The following is a 19,130-nucleotide window of genomic DNA, read 5'->3' on the forward strand; positions in this document are numbered from 1 at the left end:
GGAAGGAGGCCAGGAACAGTCCAGAAAAATCAGCTTTAATTTAATGCAGTATTAATCAGAGTACTTTCCCTTTCATGGGTGCCTCACGTTTTTTTGTTTGTTGTTGGGTGGTTTTTTTTTTTTTCCCCTCTCTCTCTCTCTCTCTCTCTCTCCGGAAAATGTGACCCTATTAGCCAGTGTCTGGGTTCTGTAGCAAGGCATTAAAAACCCATTCTGGAGATGCAAAACTCAATGGATTCACCCCTCCCACACTTCTGCCAGCCATTTGGTCATCCTTTTCAGAGCTATCTTTTCAGTTTTCCCCCTCCTGCCCTTTATCTGCATGATAAAAAGTCTGTTTGGCGTCTGAAGCCTCGTAGAATAGAGGAAAACATCCGACATTGTGCGAGTGAACAGTTGTAGCAGACAATTAGAGTTTATCGGTGATAGTGGCAGACAAGTGCGGGGTCACAGGCGTCCCCCTGTGGGAGCGCGGCCCACTGAGCCACTCAGCCTCACACTAGGCTTTGGACAAACATTGTCAACACTCAGACTCCGGAAGTCTCATCTCATTAAAAAAAAAAAAAAAAAAAAAAAAAAAAATCTGCCAACATCTGCCATGACTGTCATTTGGTGGATTTACAAAAGGAGACATGACGATGAGAGACAAGCTTGGAAGAGATTATTATTTAACGAGTGAAATTTGTTGCTACGTTTTATTATTATTATTATATGGTCAGTGCACCCAAATTACAAAAACTGTATCTGACACCATCTGCTGAGGATTTTAGACCTGATTTCTGCCTCCAACTCAGGATGATAGAAGTAAATGGTGTATGCTTGTGGAGATGAAAAATGATTTTTATTAAAAATTTTTTATTCTTACTTACATAAAGTTTTTCAACCATTTTCTATTGAGGAAACAGGCCTTCTGAAAACAGCACACATGGATTATCAGGAGTAAACAGCTGGGACTTTGTTTCTGGACAGAGATGCTGCTGTTAAATGGGGCTTTGCATTAAACTTAAAACACTATTTCAACACCGGCTGAAAATAACATTTACACACGGAGTGTTGTTTGAAAATTTGAATATTTACTGATTTAAATGAGCTAATTTTAATTAGGTTTATAGCTTTAGAGACCGACATGAACTTTTGTTGAGTGAAAATAGTAAGCGACTGACTTTTTAAACTGAAATTGTTCCTGTTTTCCCCTTTTTACATTGAAGCAGCTTCAATCTAAGCATTATATTGAACCCCAGCTGAGGTGGAGTTGAGATGGGAGTTTCAGAAGTTGTTCTCTGATGGTTTTGGCAAATCAACCCAAAATGATCTCCCTGGCTAAGTGCAGCTTTTGTGTTTTGTTGTGAATTGTCTGAGCTAGTTCTTCAACGCAGCATGTAAACGCGTACAAGAAGTGAAATCCCAAACAGTTAAACTGCAACAAAAAGCACAAGTTGTACGAGTGATTTAGAGATAAGAGGCAATGAAATTTAAAGGTGGTTTAGACTCCAAATTAAAAGCAAAATGCATTAAAAAAAAAAAAAAAAAAAGGTGGATGGTGTCTCTAAAATAGGACCACATGGTGTGCCTGTAACAAAGCAGAACTGCCTTCTCCCTTGGCTGATGAGGGGTAGGACTGCAGACAAGCACAAAGGGCCAGCTGACGCCTTGGCTTTTCACTCATCTCAAAATCCCACTTCCTCTCAGACAATACCAAAATACATTCATGATATGCTTGAACTGCCACCCTGCAGCTTGAACACACACACACACACACAATGCTCTCATACAAATTTATACTCGCACAGGCCTGTGTGGAGCGCCTAATGGAGGAGGAGAACGGAGGATTTCCATCTAGGTATTGTTAGGTTGTGTAATGATTCAACTGTCCTTTTCCCAGGCTAATGAGTACTCGCTCCCTGCCCTGAATTCCAGCCTGGACGAAGTCAAGCCCAGTTTATCCTCTAGCGCCAACCCAGACCTGGGCCCCAGCGTGTCGCAAAGCTACCCTGTAGGTAAGATCAAGTGCCATACAGTACGCCTTTATGCTGCTGAGCCACAGCTTCAGCTGAGGGGTTTTCAAAAAAAAAAAAAAAAACTGTAAAAGAAAACAATGCTGAGTGTGCTTGTGCAATTGACCCAAAAAAAAAAACAAAACAAAGTATGAAAATAAAAGCAAACCAAAAAGTTAAGTGTGAAGACTTTTTTAATACTGTTTCACTCTGAGCTGAAAAGGTGGTACGATGATGCGATAAAAGCTTAGCAGCTGTAGTCCGTCTTCTGTTTTTTTTTTTTGTTTTTTTGTTTTTCTTTGCTGAGCAAGCAAAATGATGAGATAAGACTAGGTGGGGGGGGGGGGGGGGGGGGGGGGTTGGGGGGGGTGAGGTGTTCAGTCACCGCTGGACAAGGACCTTTGGGTGTCAGCACATCAGAACTATGACTGTGTATCAGAGCAAGGTCTCACAGAAAGGAGAGTTTAAAAAAAAAAAAAAAAAAAAGGGCCACCATGCAGGACTGGCTGCTTGTTGGCTGCTGCTGTGTTGCTCCTGTGATTTGTTCGCGGGGAGACAGTTTGTGTGTCTCACAGCACGAGTAATGTGCCTCGGTAAATACGCTCTGGCATTTCTGCCGCCTAACTCTAACACCATGATCATTTATTTCGCCCTCCTATCTTTCTCTCTCTCTCTCCCTTTACCACCCCCCATCTCTTTCGTCTCCTCTCCTTGTCACAGTTAATGACTGCCTGGCTAATTGAAATATTGTTTCGTTGTTGCCATGTTATTACCAAGAAGAAGGTTAAGTTTACTGAAAGTTTACGATGACTGTCGGAGGCCTGAGATTAATATACAGAGCTTTTATTAAAATTCATATAATTATGCAGCAGCCATCAAAGAAAACGGGGTTCGGCGTGGGGGAGGACAGGGTGATTGAAAATTGCAGCAGCCCCCCTTCTCAAATGATAGCCAAGCAGTCTTACGAGAAAATAAAGAGCCCTTTTCTCATTAATATGTGGGAGGTAGTTTTTCCCTGTAAGGCAGGCCTCCTGAGAAAGAAAGGTGTGTGTTTGTCCTTTGTGCACTGATGGCCGCCTAGAAAGCAGGCCGGGTTCTGCGGGCGGCTTTGTTTGCACCTGGGATATTTTAGATGGTCTCTGCAGAATGAGGGGGGGGGGCTCCTTGCTTACTGTGTTACAGGTGCAAAGAGACATGTCGGGGAAGAAAGATGGGATTGTATGCATGTCAGCGTGTGTGTGTGTGTGTTTGTACACATGAGAACCATATTAGTTGCTTTTGTATCAGCAAACGTATTTATTCCGTGCCCTTTTCATGGTGGTAGATCTCACCGGAGGCAGAGAAATAAAGTATTCAGAGGTCAAAGTAATGGAACAAACATCGCTCTGACTTCCACTTGGTAATTAGTATTTGGTTAGCAGCTCCTCTGCTTGGTTTTCCCTCAGTGCCTGCCTGTGTGGATAATAGGTAATATTCAGGTGTGTGGTCTCTCTAATGGCTGAGTATTACAGTTTACTTGGCGGCGATAAGCCTACCAGAGGAATTTTAAGCCAGGCAAAAAGTACTAAATTATCTGCAGTATTTAGGCCGAGATCCAATTTCAAATTAATTGTGTCTTTACGGGGGAAAGAACTGGAGATTATGTTCATCCTAAAAATGTTTTCGAACACCAATTAAAACGCCTGCAGTTATTGATCTTGTTGATTTTATGTCCTGGAATTTGCATAATCTATTAAAGATGAATGATTCATGAAGTGCTCTTTGCCAGAGATCGGGATTCTCAGTGAGCTGAAAGACTTGAGAGATAGAAATCTATTGTGTCCTCTGCTTATCCTATTAAGGCTCAAAAGTACCTGCAAAGCAGGCTCAAATAAGAAAGGGATTTAAGGGCATTGTGCACATCATCGAAATTCAGAGGCAAGAAGGCACTTCCATTAAAACAGTTTTTTTCTGTCTCCCTCTCCTCCACATTAATGCTGTATTACCTGCTAAATAGTCCCTCTTACCCCATAAAAACACCAAAGGGTTCCATGAATATGTGGATAGGACAATTGCATATTGTGAGGTAATTTCTATTGTTGATATGGGAAGTAATTTCTTTGATGAATTCCCTTCGAGAGATGGATTTCATCTCAAGTGCTTCTTATTCTTGTTCATTCAAACTGCTTAAAATTCAAATAGTGTGGGCTGTGGGTGAATTTATGAATAGCAGAAGGAGGAGCTCTGAACTTTTTTGTGTATTTTGAGAACTAAATGGAGAGATGGCCCTGATAGGGCCAATTGTCCACTCTTTCTTTGTAGAGTTTCTGTATTTTCCTGAAATTAGTCAGAGCCCACAGGTTCTGTTGATGGTACTTCAGACTTGAGAACCCTCTTCAAGCACTGGCTGGATTCCCCTGAGCTTTCAGTTGGAGTTTTTACACTTCTCCACTCAATGACTGCATACTGACGACTCTTTAAACGTATTCCCTGCTGGGCCTGTTAATGGAGGCCTCCTAAGGCTCAAAGCCCCTGTGTCAATGACTCCACTCCTCAAGCATCTGGTTCTGCACGCTCCTATATCCCCTCCTGTTACTGCTCTGAACCAAACTTCATCCCGGCAAACGCAACTGTCCACACTTAAAATCCAATTAAGGTGAGTGAGTGCTCTCGGGGTGAACTACACAGAAAGTATCAAACCCCGCCGTTGTCCAGTGAGCAGCGAGCAACGCTCAGGCAGCGAAGCCGCCGTCAGTGACGTGTGGCCTCGTGACAAACCGCTCGCCCGTCTTCCCACAGGGGGAACGCGCAGGCTCAGGCACCGAAATTAATGCTTATTTCGTCTTCACAAAAGCAAACTAACCTTTGAGCACACATTTGATAATGAATGACTTTCAGCCGGCGTTCGGGGAATTAAAGCAATTTGGCTCTCCAAACATTCTTTACTTAGTTGTAATTAATTAGGGTGCTGAGATTTTTTGGCTTGTGATAAATTGCCCCATTCTGCATATAGCCTGGAAAATGGAGGTCAAAGATTTTTGGTTGTTGTTGTAGCAAACATGAAGGTGTCCCTGTCATGCTAAATTTAATACTCTCGCAAGCAAAAGAGTCATTCACAAATGACTTTGTTCCTGTGCCAGATAAAGAGAAGGTCATCCTGCTTTTCTGTTTATGTTTGAAGAAACTAAGTTGATGGTAATGCAAAGGCTCGCCATGTTTTACGTCGCACTGTGGGTTGAGAGTGACTCTTAAGTGATAACAAGAAACTTTTTGTTCTCTCCTGTGTGTTTAAATCCCCAAAATTACACTTCATGCCTGCAAAAGAACAATAGTCTGACAATCTAATATTTGGAGCCCAGCAAAAGCAGGAAATACTCTATTTCCAGCTCCATTCCTGGTCATAAGCCGCTTTTCAAATTAAGGCAGAAATCAAGAGGCTTTTGTAACAGCAAACCCAAAAATCTTTGAATTGATTTTCGCAGGGAAAGAAAAGAGGGCAGAGAAAAAAAAGTAAATAGCTTGATTTGCTGGCGTTCAATCTAAGGGGACTGTCAGAGGAAGCAGGCAACATAAAGAAGCCCATCTTTTAATGAGAATTTGGACACACATCTCTGTTGTAAAAACAACAAAGGCTAGGAAGCAGCTAATGAGGCTATCATTTCTGGACAGAGAGTTCTCCGAACCGGCGCCTCTCTGAATGAGAAGCTTTAACGGGGACATAAAGCAACAGTCACAGAGCTGCTGGCAGTCACTGCCAACTGTATCCTGCAATATACAAAAAAAACAAAACAGGACCCAACAGGCTGTTATTATTGTCATCAGAGTCAACATGTGATGCAAATAGAGTGAATTCGATGCAAAACAACAGTCCTGCACACACATTTGTTAACTTATTTGGTATTGCATAACGCAAACCTTGAAGAACATGACCACCTTTGCTATTTTTTTCTAATTTCACAAAAAGATAACTTTGCTTATACCAAGATGACTGTTTCCCTTATCTATATCCCTAAAAAAAAAAAAATCCAGAAGGTTAGGATGAAAGTTTGAATGAAGATTAAGAGATCAGGACTGATATAGATCAGGTATCAGCTAGAAGTGACGAACCAACATTAAATACTTTCTTAGTTCCTTTATTAACCTATCAGTATAACTGTCAAGGTGTAAATGACTATTGTGGCATCATGGCTATTTTGAAGTAATTACACTGTAAGTTTGATAATCTGGAGGTGAAGACAGAGGTCCTTCGCTCTTTATGTATTTCATTTCTTTGAAGTGAGTTAATGAAGAGATAGGAGTATTTACTTTTACTAGTCATGTATGACGACTGTAGCTGCTGCAACAGTAATGAAGAAAAGATTGGGCCAGTATTTACTGAGACAGTTAGACAATAGTTACCAATGTCTACACTCTCTCTCTCAGACAGACACGCACACGCACGCACACGCACGCACACGCACGCACACACACACACACACACACACACACACACACACAATGGCTTTACCCCTGCTGGACCCCCCACCTACAGTACTCCCACGGCTCCTTTTGACTTATGTGCACTGGCTTGTGGCTAACTAATTCTTATTATAAATGAAAGCTCCGACATGACCTCACTCTTGTCTGTAAAGCTCTTTAACGCCACAGCCCTCGGGTCTGAACCGCTTTAACCAAAGGGACACATCTCACCAGGTCGTCAGACAATACAGCGACCGGTGCTGAGGAGCGCAAACAATGGAGAACAGTTGTTCAGCATAAGACTGAATAGCTTCTTTATCATACAATTTAAGATCACAGATGGAAATGTTCTTGTTTTGACATGTGTCTTTAGGGAGAATTAACTCCAAAATGGATTTCCCACACACAATTTCTGTCATGTTACAGCTTTATGCTTCATTTTGTGGCACAGTTTGAATTATTCTCAGTGGTTGAACTCGTCGACTGACAAACTTTTGTGATTCAGTGAGTCAGTCCACAAAACAAATCTGGGAGCTTCCCCCACACATGGAGACAACTCTGCAGGAGCTGTGATGTTACAGAAGAACAGACACGTTTCTTATTTTGGAAGATGCGTGTAAAGGAAAGTGATGTAAAGAAGCTGGTGGAAATACCTTACTAGATGTGTTTACAATTGTAAAGAACAAAAATATTGCCTTTTCAAGTATCTACAAAAGTAGCACATTTTAAGCACATTGCAGTGGAGTTTTTAAATACTTCAAACATCGTGGAGTCAAAAAACAGAATGATCAGACTGTGTTTAAGGAACTACACTGCCTACTTTCTGCCACCACAGAGAAAATTAGAGTAAAACTCCCAAAATCAGGTCAAGGTTCACTGGACAGTAATGCGTTACGTCTCTGGTCCATACAGTATGTTCTGATATAATGTATGTGGCCCATATACACAGGTATCATCTCGCTCATATGCCTTCTGTATGCATCCCTCATCGTTTACAAATTAGAGGTCTTGCTCCGTCCATCATTACACCATTCTTTCAGGCCCCACTTCCTCCTCCCTAGCAGGCCTGCTGCTCTACCTCTTCAGATTTCTCAGCCATGTCACCTCTTGCCAGCAACTAGAAGCAGTTACTTCATTACCCAGAAGGCTCATTTACTTGGCCCTAAAATGAATCAATTGTTCATGATGATGCAAAATGTTGATGTCTTTTAAGCTGTATATAAAACTGCTCATAGTTATGCTCTCATATAGGATGCTAACTGGCGGCGTGATTAGATTTTTCAGGATATTCAGCAATTTCTCTAACGGGTGCATATATGCTTCATCTTTATTTTCATTTATTTTCCTTTATTAACCCGGTAAATGCTTCGAAATGAAAATCTCTACTTCTGGAACAGCGTGGCAAACTGAGCAGCATGACAACAACAATAAAAACAGCCTGTCAAACACTAGAAAAGAGCGCACACAGCAAATTCACTTGTGACTGTGTTTTTCTTAAAAAGCCAAAGAAATTCTGAGTCATTCTGGACGATCTGGGAAATTTTTGTTTTGAGTTGAATTATGGTGCGTTTTCGGACCGGCCCCTCATTAAAGCTCCAGTGGAAGGTGATTTTCCCTTCGAGTCTGAGTGGCCCTCACAGCTGACAATATAGCTGGGGCCCCTGCTGCAGATTGGGGCTACGTGCTGGAGACCAAACGCCCCTGTGGCCAGGGAGGACAACCCGACTGTCACTCTCAATTATAGAGCGTCTGGATGACGCTCGGTTGAGAGGCCTGACTGCTCGGACTTTACAGCCAAAGCAGAGGCAGCCAAGCCTCATCAAAGCAGGCTTTAAAGTTTGAATGGTCTAGTTCAGTTCGAATTCCTGCGAAACACCAGCTGTTTTATTTCACCTGTTACCGAGGCAGACTGAAGCTCTGCGGGTTTAGGCAGCAGGTTTAAATGATGCGGCCTTCTTTGAATCTGTCCTGGGAAGACATAAACTAATGAAAATCATCTGTGTTGACTGACTTGCAGCGGTGGTGATGAGTCAAGGTGTCGAAACTGAACAGCAGGTTTTTAAATCAGCAAAATCTGGCATGATGGCGATGTATGTTTGGAGGAGCTGTTTTGCATGTTGGAACTGTGCACTAAAAACAGATATAAAGAAACTGAGTACAACTAGTCAAGTACAATTTGGAGCCATTTCCACTTCTACTTCCAACAATATTTTAGAAAAAAAAAAATACTGCAAGACTTATATTTAACAACCAAATTTGAAGAGTTGATATAAGTAAATATAGTTTTGAGTAAAAATTTTACAGGTTACTAAATATGTTTTCATAAAATTAGTTAAGAAATATTAAATAAGCTGTTTTTTTTTCTCAACTTTCTTCAATACGAAAATATCAATTCTGCCAGATACAATGAGCAGATAATGTTATATATACAGCATGATTTGTAATATTTAACGCACAGAAAACCACTACTGCTGCTTGTGGCACTTTTGCTTTCCCTATGTAACCTTTTAAATTCAGGACTTAGAGCACTGAATATTAATAGAGTTGTTTTTGTTTTTTTATAATGCTATTTTTAGATCTGAAGTCGAAAAAATAAGCCCAGTTAAAATAACTTTCTGAAGCACACCTTTAGAATTTGTCTAAATGCCTGGTCACCAAGTTTGTCCGGGTTGCAAATTAATACTCACAATGTTTTTCTTGTCTGTTCTGTTTTGCCTCTGCAGGTCGGGACATGGCCAACACAACCCTACCTGGGTATCCCCCACACGTTCCCCCTACAGGCCAGGGCAGTTACCCAACCTCCACGCTTGCTGGAATGGTTCCTGGTGAGTTAATTTTTCATATAATCATCACCGAGGTCTGCTTCACAGGTTGCTTGGCCCTCAGAACGAACAGGTGTAGAAGCTAAGAAGCCTAGCGAGGAGACTTTAGCGCCAGATGACACAGTGAGGCGATAAATATTGACCCGCAGCGTTAGAGGCACATACATTCTTATATTAGCTCTGTGTGTATGATTGGATTAGACAGGCTGAATAAGTGATCAGAGACAAGGGAGAGGACAGTCGCACTCCCTTCCTTCCTGCTTTCTTCTGAGCCTTATTGGCTCATTATCTCCCTGCGTGGCCATTCTCAGCGGCCGTCGATAAACAGCCCCATCAGCCCTCCCCAGCCTCTGCGCTCCAGAGCATATCCCGTTCCCCTCCTCTACTTAACCCACAGTTCAGGTTCACAGCAAACAGTTAAGGGTCAAAAGGCAGAGGCATGGGAGCCTGGTAAATATTCAAATCACTGTTTCTCTGAGGAGGTCAGGCTTGTGTCTCACTGCCAGTAGTGGCGCAGGGATGCTGGGTTTCCGTGCCGGGGTTTATACGCCTCTGCAGCTCCAGCATCGCCACGCACACACACATTTTCACCAAAACGCAGCCGGTATTTTGCATTGATGTGATTAAACCAGGTGGATGGGGAAACCAGTGGAGTGTGTGCTGTGTTAGCATATCATTTACCAATCATAGGCTTGGGCTGCTCCCCCTGTTCTCCCGTACAAAGGGCGGCACGACACGTTTCCTTATCTCCTCAGCCAGGAAGGTCATATTTACTGTCACATTTGTTTTTGTCTGTTAGTTAGCAGGTTGCATTAAAAGAAAACTTGCAAAGATATTCCAGTGAAACCTCAGGGCGTGTAAATATACCCATTTCCTCTGAGCTGGTGTTTTCTTTCCATGTTGATAGTTTTATTTGTACAGCTAGATATTTTTCTGCCCCCCCACTTCAATGCATGATGTGAAATGATTGAACTGAAAGACTTATTTTTTCCTAACATGCTTTGTGTGATTGTGGTGGGGTAACTCTAAAATGTCTTTTCTTTTTTCTCATTAACAATTACATACACATGGATCTCCTGTCGATTTGTAACTGTGTGTATTTTCATTTGTATATGTTCCCCAATACATTTTTTGTGGTATTATATAGCTATCTAAATTGCTTTCATTGGTGAAGACATTTTTGAAATGTTGTGAATTTATCAGCGACTAAGAGGAGGAGGAGGAGACGAGGCAATGCAGTACGGACACGCTTGGATTTTGGATTTTGACTAATAAAACTGTTAAATTATGTGGGTGGAAAAGCGTCAAGTCAAACATATTTTTACTTTCCATTTGTTCTTATGTAGCACAAAGCAAAAGATGAGGGGCCTTAATCCCATGGCTTGTGGTTTTGTGTTACAAGCCATTCATCCTATACACAACCTCTAAGATTTAGTGACAGGCGCAAAACACTGTTAAAGCAAAGCCATTTCTCACCAGCTTCATATAAAATCTAGCCTTTATTGTCTCGTAAAAGAAAGAAACGTGTTGAACCAACAGCAGTGCTCACTGACATGCTCCAAGTTACTTCCCCTGCAATGAAATTCTGTCTCGAGAACCACCGGGGCTCACACTGGAGGGGTTTGAGATTGGAGATGTTAAAAATTCCAACAAGAAAGGCTGTAGGATTTATTGCAGCATATCAAAAATGCATGCATGAAACAGTTTATTACCACTGTGTATTTATTAGGCCAGTTTGGAAAATACTGGAAGAAGAAGAATGGGTAGATATCCATAAACGGGACAGGGAAAGCTGCCTTCAGTGTCACATCCTGTATTGTTCAGTGTTGCATAACTTAAGTGAAATGAAAAAGAAATAAATTACTTGCTTGACTGGTTGCACACCGATGACTATCACACACCACCCCCCCTTCTCAATCAAATTGCATCCTGTTTTGAATGTCGAGAAATGGCTGCGTGCGAAGGGGTAATGGTTTGACGCATTGAAATGCTAATTGATTTGTTGTTTTGTTTTGCAGGGAGTGAATTTTCGGGGAACCCCTACAGTCATCCACAGTACACGACCTACAACGAAGCCTGGCGATTCAGCAACCCAGCATTATTAAGTGAGTAAAAAGTGGAAAGATTTAAATGAGAAAATGTAACTGACTGCTCTACCACTCCCATAAACACTTACTGTCCAATTGTCGCGTTATAAGATGATAACAAGGCTCAGGAGTTCTCTACAAATTGGATTAAATTGGGTTCAAACTCTTTTCAGAGTGCGACGAAGGGGTTAAACCATGTTTGCCACCCTGGTGACTACCTTAGCTAATATTTACAACTAGTGTTCCACCACCATTAATTAGATACATAGTTTTGTGGTATTAGAGGTTACAAAAAATGCCTTGTCATGAGTCGCACACCCACCATGTTGTTTGTTCAAGCCTTTTTGGGTTGCAACAATATCAAAGTTTTATCAAAGGCTCTCTCATGCCCTTTGGGAAAGTTCACACTGCAGCAAGTTAATGTTGTTTGCCAGTAAAGTTAATAGACAGTCCTTCTCCTTAAAGCTTTCTTTTCTTAAAAATGAAAACATAAAAACACGCAAGCTTCAAAAGTCCATAAGATTAGAGACAAGCAGTTGGTTATTTTAGATTAAGCAAAAATTTTCAACTGAATAACATTTTGTTACAGTTTTCTTATTCTTACTCTGCAAAAGATAGTCAAATCAAATGACTAGTTGATATTCAATTGGTTCATCAAACGTCCCTGTTACATTCTTAGGCACACATTTCTAATTTTATCTTTTGGGACAGCATGATATATATGTACGTCAGCTGGAAATATTAGTTCTTCAAAGACCACATGTAAGATTAAGATTAAGCTTTAATTTTAGTCACAAAAAAAAACATCTTGAAGTTATGCACGGTGTACAGAAATATTTTGACTTTCTTTCAAATTTGTGAGAGGTATATCTGCCACAGACGTCATTATAAACAGAACGCTTGATAGGAGGAACAGCTTTAAAGGGAAAAGAGATCTTTGCAGGCACTCAAAGAAACAAACAAAAAAAAAAAAAAAACTAACTTTAAAAGCTTATCAGAGTAAGTTGTCAGATAAAGTAACTGCTGCTGGAGTTACTAACAGTAATGATAATGAATTTGGTAAATGGCAGTTAAAACTGTATTTGTTGTTTCAAACAGTTCGTTCTTCTGTTAACTTTCAGGTTCCCCTTATTATTATAGTGCCGCATCGAGAGGCTCCGCCCCTCCCACTGCTGCCACTGCCTATGACCGTCACTAGTTACCATGGAAACCAAATCAACCTGCAGGACCATGGCCTCAGCCTCCATATTGCCCCCGTGTGAGCAGCATGGTCCACTGGACACTGAGCAACTGCGCATAAAATGTTCCCCGGCTCACACAATGAGAAACTTAACCAATTTTTGGGGGATTCCAGACGACTTCTTGCCTCTCTTCTCACAGCTTTTTCTGGACACTCAAAGCACCCCCCCCCCCCCCCACCAAAAAAATAAATAAATAAAAAAAGAAAAAGGAAAAAATTAATAAAGAAAACCTACAAGGCATCATCACCTAAAGACGCTACACAAACAATGAAAATTGTTTTCAAGGAATAGCAACAAAAAAACAACAAAAAAAAAAAAAAAAGACTGAAAACAAAAATATCCAGATTTTATTTCTCCCCTGAAGCAGTGTCACAGTTTCATCCCATCACGGATCAATACTGTACATTCCTTTTCCTTGACGGCTCCCAGCAGGGACGCTGTCCAGAGCATAAAATGTAGCAGCAGCCTTTTCTTTCTCCCCCCCAGTTCAACTCCCACCTCATTCAAAAGGCAGCGCAGTGAGATCAGAGGAGATTAGCAACAGCACACGAAGACTGTGGCAGGCTAACGTTGTTTTTAATCCATCCGAACAGTCACCGACCAAACATCCAGCATGAGTAAAAAAAAAGAAAATTTTAAAAATGAAAAAAATAATAATAATTAAAAAAAAAAAAAAAAAAAAAGATCACTTTTGATGCCATGAGAAGATTAGGACACATTCTCTGTGATACACAATCAAGATGTAAAAATTAAAATGAAATAAATAAAGAAACGTCAGTTTGAAAATAGAGGGAGTCATGACAATATATCACCATGGCCCGCTATTTGCAAGATTTCAAGAAACTAGTAAATATATTCTTAAAATAATTTTTTAATTTCATTTTTATAATTCGTATCGACTAAACTGCAGACTGCTTGGCTAGTGTTTTACTATTTCTTATTTGTCAAGAGGTCATCAGGCAAAACCTTTCTGTGTTTTTGTTTTTTCTTTTTTTGTTGTTGTTAATTTTGCACTATTTTGGAGGTTTGCAACACTGGAGCATTATTATGCAGAAAAATGATGATGCATATTTGCTTTATCCCATGAAGACGACTGTAAGTCTAATAAGTCTCAGTCTGTAAAAAGGCACTTACAGTTTCACTGTTTTCTCCCCTCAGTACTTCAAAACCCATTGTGTCACTGCCTTGACATGCACTATGTTGTGTTCTCACATCCCCTATTTTTTTTTTTTATTTAAGTTGATTAAGTCTTTGGCATCCAACCACAGTAAAGGATACAACAGCCATCCCAAGTCAAATCAGTGTCATCATTTGTCTCGTTTGATGCCAGAAACGTCCAGATTCATTCTGATAAGATGATTCTGACGGCTCCAATAATGTCAAAAAGCAGGGCGGCGATTTCAGCTAAAATGCCTTAAACATGTTCCCCCCTAACTTCAGCTCCCTCACGTTTCAGGCCAAGTCATTTCTTAGAATCAAGCTGGAACGACGGTTTCTTTCATCTGTCAAGTGAATGTATTTGCATTTGCCAAAGACTTAGTTCTTGTTCGTTTTTATTTACAGGCCGCCGATATGCATCATGAGAGCAGTATTATTATTATTATTATTATTATTATTATTATTGTTATTGTTAGGAAAACCCACGTTGTTCATGAGGAAGGTATATGTATAAATTCTATGCAGTGCAGAGATGGTCATCATATGCATATTCAGCTGTAAACCTAAAGGTAGGTGGAGTTTATTTAATTGTTATGTTATTTACAAATTGTTTTTTGTAGAAGTTTGGGTTTTTTTTGTTTTGGGTTTTTTTTTGTGTGTGTGTGTGTGATGTGAAGACACTTCTCTGTAAATACAGTAAGAAAAAATGTCTTTCATGTTCATGGGTATTATCACTTTCATTACGCTGGTCTCACTTGTACAATAATAAAAGTGTCTGAAATCTTTTACGCAAAAAGAGGCTGCATGGTGTTTCTGTCTGGAGTGGAGTGCTATCAGCTGACAACATTTCTGCTGATCACGTCATAATTATTGCTTTGTCTTCCTGGTTTCAGCTTTTGAAGGGTAAGAGTTTAAATGGAAAATTCTTCAGTTTTAGAGAGAACAAAACGCTTGAAGGCATAAACCTGTTCTCTAGAAAGTAGTAATGATATTTCCACTATTTAACAGTAAAATGCTTTGATTAAATTTAGTTTGAGGCAATTTGGACCTAAATATTTGAAACGTATCATGAAAGGCATTGTTGTTGTTATTATACAGTCTCACAGCATACCACGTGGCTAAAACGTGACGCATACTTACAAACTCCAGTATGCTATAACTTTATTAAAAGTAATACTAATTCAGTAATGTAATCAAGAATATCGTTACAAGTGTTTTCAAAGAAACACTTCTGGATATTTTCTAATTAGAATTTCTACTGCAGCTGCTTCTTCTACTTCTAAGTTATATGTGAGTCAATAGAAAGATATTTTAAAGCAGTAATTTGTGTAATTGTCAAAATCTATACAGCACTAACAGATGCTTCATACATTGAGTTATACACAGAGTGAAGATGTATAAATGAACAAATACTATAATTGGATACAATTACCTTAATGAGGACTATACTTAAAATCCTGCTTTTCGTATATAAACAAATATCAATTTATAAACCAGTTACAGATGGCAGATAGAAAAAGTTAGCATGTTGATAAAACTAAATATGAAAGCTCTCCTTCCTTTGCAGCAGGATCATGTATTACAAACAATATTAAGGAGTTTCTTTCCTGCTCTTGAAATGGGTTAAGATAAAGCGTGACTATGTTAAATATGTCGACAACTTCTGCTTGCGTTGACAAATAACTATTGTTTCAAGCCTGTTGAAATAAAATATATGCCGCAATGAATATGCCACAGCCTAATCAGCCTGTTCTGAGATAAACGTATTTACTTTTCAGGTATAAAGATCACATGGTACACAGAGGCTACAGTGAGAATGCCTCTGAATGTTTTCTCCATGATTTGGATCACTGAGCAGCACATAAAGTGTTTAACCTCTCCTCGCTTTGTAAAGCTGAATTAATTTTTCTAGCAGTGTGCCTGAATTCAATTTGTGCTAAGTTGCAGCGAGAGATTTATGCATGAAATCCCTCTTAGAGCTTATTTTCACTCTTTCTTCGCTCCGTAATCCCTCCGCCACTGTCGTCTTGTATGACTTAGTTATATCATTATTGATTTACAACAAGTGGACACTGTCCTGATTAGTGCTATGTGATTTGCACAGGATTTGGGCTGTGGGAGTGCACGATAAAGCAGTGCGTGCATTTGAAACGATGTCACAGAATAGAAACGCGTACTACAATAATTCTCACATCCATTTGTTGGTCTATTTTCCTCTTCATGTTTTAATCGCAAAAAAAGTGAGTTTGACCCCTCTGGTCCTGTATCGGCAGCAGCAATAGGATATTAAATGAAAATATTAATACGTTTATTAGGTAAAATATGCCATTTCTAGTCTCATACTCTCCTCAAAATTTCAACACTATCAAAAAAGAAATCAGCTTCTGAAAAACATACTGAGCTGAGCTGTTTTTGGTGCATGCTGGTGCCTCTGGGCCCACAAGGAGAGACCTCCTTTTTGCTTTGTAATTCAATTTCTCTGCCTGTTGTTTATTTCAAAGCTCCCCTGTGAAGCATCAAAAGCTGATGTTCTGTCAGCCCCTAACTGTCGTATATGTTTGTCATTCAGAGCCCTTGTTAAAGGAGGAGGCGAAGGGGAAAAAAAATAATAAAATAAATAAATAAATAAAAAGGAGCTTGACTCTTTTCCTTTCCCCAGCTGAGAATTCCCAGAAGTGGAATTTAGATGGAAACTTTTTTTTTTGTCACTTTCCTGTCTAAATTGGCATATCTGGCTCTCTCCTCTGAAACCAATAAACTGTGAACCTGGATGTTTCTGTCAATCACGCTCAAATTGACTGCAGTATGCCAGATGACAACAGCATCCTCAGGAATATAAATATATATTATTTACAGCATAAAAAGCAGTGGGATGTTCCGATTGGCTCTAATCAGGATCTGTCTTTGCTCATCCATCACAGAGCTAATAAAGAGCACCAGCATTAAAAGATGATGCTGCTTTAGTGTAACATAAAATTTCATATTTATTCAGGAAAAAAAAGTATAAAATGAAAGTTCAGCTCAGCAGAGGGCTGAATAAAGAGATTTTATTCCAATAAAAAAAAAAACTGATGCTGTAATCAAGTTAATGCGCCAGTGATAAAATGCAGATTTACTGTACATTCTGTACATGAAGCAGACTGCTCTGATCTGCAGCTATAATTTTTAATTCATTTAAGACACGAAAAAAAAAACAATGTCCTTATACTCCAGTTTCTGCTCTGTAGATAACTATGACATTAACATAATTACTCTGCACTGGACAGGCAGCAATTATTTTAATGTGTGGACCTCACTGGAGTTGGCTAAAGACAAAAACATGCACATATAGAACGATCGATCCATTAAAGATGATTACTTTTTTTTGTTTTGTTTTTTTAATTAACAGTACTGAGGTAGGATGCCTGTGAAAGCAGTTTTGACACACACTTCTAATGCAGGTACTCTAACCGTGAACCTCATCATGTATAACTTCAAACCATATTGTCAGCTCTAAGTGTTGACCTTTCCAGCTGCTCCACACTAATACATGCTGACTGAACTGCTCTCTCTGCGATTTGTACAGTGGTTGTATGAATATGCTGCAGCGACTGATTTATAATTTGGGTACTGGTGTGTCAAATGTACAATAAATCCTGAGGATGTTATCATTTGCAGTGACACACCAAGACGAGAGTGGGTGGGGGCCGTGAGGAAAATATGAAAATACATTTCACATCTTTATATCTGAGTCGTAGTTTGGACGTTATGAAAAGAGGGAATGGATCTGCTGCTTTATGTGCTGTATCTAATTGGATATGGCAATATATAATACGATTCTCCAGTATCCATCAATTCCTGTGTTAGACCTGTTTGTATGGCCATGTCAGTGGGGCAGCCTAGCTTGTTATGATGCCTGAGCAGCAATTATGAGGTAATTTTTGACTCTTGCTGTGTGAGGCCATTCAGAGGATACTTGAGGGAGGTTCCTAATGAGTGAGCATTGATTGATTGGACATAATAAGTGCCCTGCTTGACTGAGACTGACTGTGAGAAAAAAGGGGGAAAAATGGGAGGTGGTTTTGGAGTGGGGGGGGGGGGGGCAGGGGGGCAGCAGGGACTGGATGACAACATATTTCTAAAATGAAGCAAAGGGCCAACAATCATATCTATTAGGATATAGGTGAGCACCACACCTTTTGCCAAAAACCAATATAGCTGCCTGTTTGGCCGACTCAGTCCAGCACTGAACCTCATTTGCCCTTCACCATTAAATAATTACCCTAATGGCGATTGTGTGATACATGATGCAATTAAAGCCTGATGCAAAGCACCTCACTTAGTGAACGTGTCAGGTCCCGCATAACAGGCACTGGTGGTCCCGGGCTAAACGGGGCTTGCTACCTGACTGGCCAGTAATGGGGATATCCTCTAAAGCCGACAGAAGAGCTCCCTAATCAGCTGGATCTGTCAACCGGGCATGTTTGTTTGCAACCGGGGGAAATATTCAGAGAGAACTGAGGGAAGGAGGTGGAGAGGAGGAGGAGGAGGAGGGGGGTGGTGAATTTGATGCAGGCTATTCCTGTTAGCAGAAGAGGGAATAATAGAAGCGGGTAGAAGAGAGGGCACAATCATCAACCCCCATCCTTTTCCCCCTATAACCCCAGCTTCTCTTGCAGCCCCCCACCCCCACACTCCCAACACCCCAGTCACTGTCAGGCCAAACACATGATGAATTGCCCTGTCAACAGAATTCATTCAGGGACCAATTAATTCAGCAGAAATGAACTAGAGCCATCAGTCGCTGAAAAACTCACGGCAAAGAGAGCAAAGTAGCTCTCTTTGGAAGAAAGAGAGAGACAGTGTGTGTGAGGGAGAGAGAGAGGGAGAATGAGGGAGAGGGTGCCAAGGGAGTGCAGTGGAAGTTAGCCTGACAGGAATTGGTCATTTAATGCTTTAGCGCACTGGAGACAGCCCCTGTCATAGAGGAAGCCATGACAGGACTCCCCTGGTACTTTATTTATTAATTATCCAGAGCAGCAAGGGGCATTTAACTGTCTCACTCCAGGCCTGTCAACTCGACTTCTTGTCATTTCCTCACAGTAAACGGGTTCTTCAGAAACAAACCCCAATCAAAGCAGGAGGAAAATCAGTAAGTGTTCCCAGAGAGGACAAAAATTTTGGTTGCGCCGGCTCTTGTCATGCTCAGAGTGTTTGCAAAGTGTTCGCCCTCTTTTGAAAATGTAAACACTAAATTGCCACTGAGGAAACAATATCTGGCCTTGTGTTATGTCAGCTGATCAGCTGTCGGCAGTGAAAGGGCTCAGGTCACTCTCACGACCTCGAGACACAAGAACAACACAAAAATAAACACCACATCGAAGAACGTGCACGCCTGTTAGAAAAATACAG

At 40.5% G+C, this 19,130-nt stretch overlaps 1 protein-coding gene across 4 annotated transcripts in view; it reads left to right on the forward strand.

Moving 5' to 3' along the window:
- The window catches only part of LOC115059687 (paired box protein Pax-2a-like), a 28,363-nt gene extending 15,761 nt beyond the window's left edge, over positions 1 to 12,602 (forward strand). For 3 of the 4 annotated variants that reach the window (XM_029527317.1, XM_029527315.1, XM_029527316.1), the window contains 5 exons: positions 1,883 to 1,997; positions 6,683 to 6,688; positions 9,155 to 9,256; positions 11,272 to 11,358; positions 12,462 to 12,538. In XM_029527317.1, coding sequence (XP_029383177.1) covers positions 1,883 to 1,997; positions 6,683 to 6,688; positions 9,155 to 9,256; positions 11,272 to 11,358; positions 12,462 to 12,538 — 387 coding nt within the window. Of the gene's footprint in view, positions 1 to 1,882; positions 1,998 to 6,682; positions 6,689 to 9,154; positions 9,257 to 11,271; positions 11,359 to 12,461 lie in introns of all 4 variants that reach the window. The other variant, XM_029527314.1, reaches the window with a different exon arrangement.
- The last annotated feature ends 6,528 nt before the right edge of the window (positions 12,603 to 19,130 follow it).

This window comes from Echeneis naucrates, chromosome 19, assembly GCF_900963305.1.
Source record: "Echeneis naucrates chromosome 19, fEcheNa1.1, whole genome shotgun sequence".
In the NCBI taxonomy this organism is placed as follows: Eukaryota; Metazoa; Chordata; class Actinopteri; order Carangiformes; family Echeneidae; genus Echeneis; species Echeneis naucrates.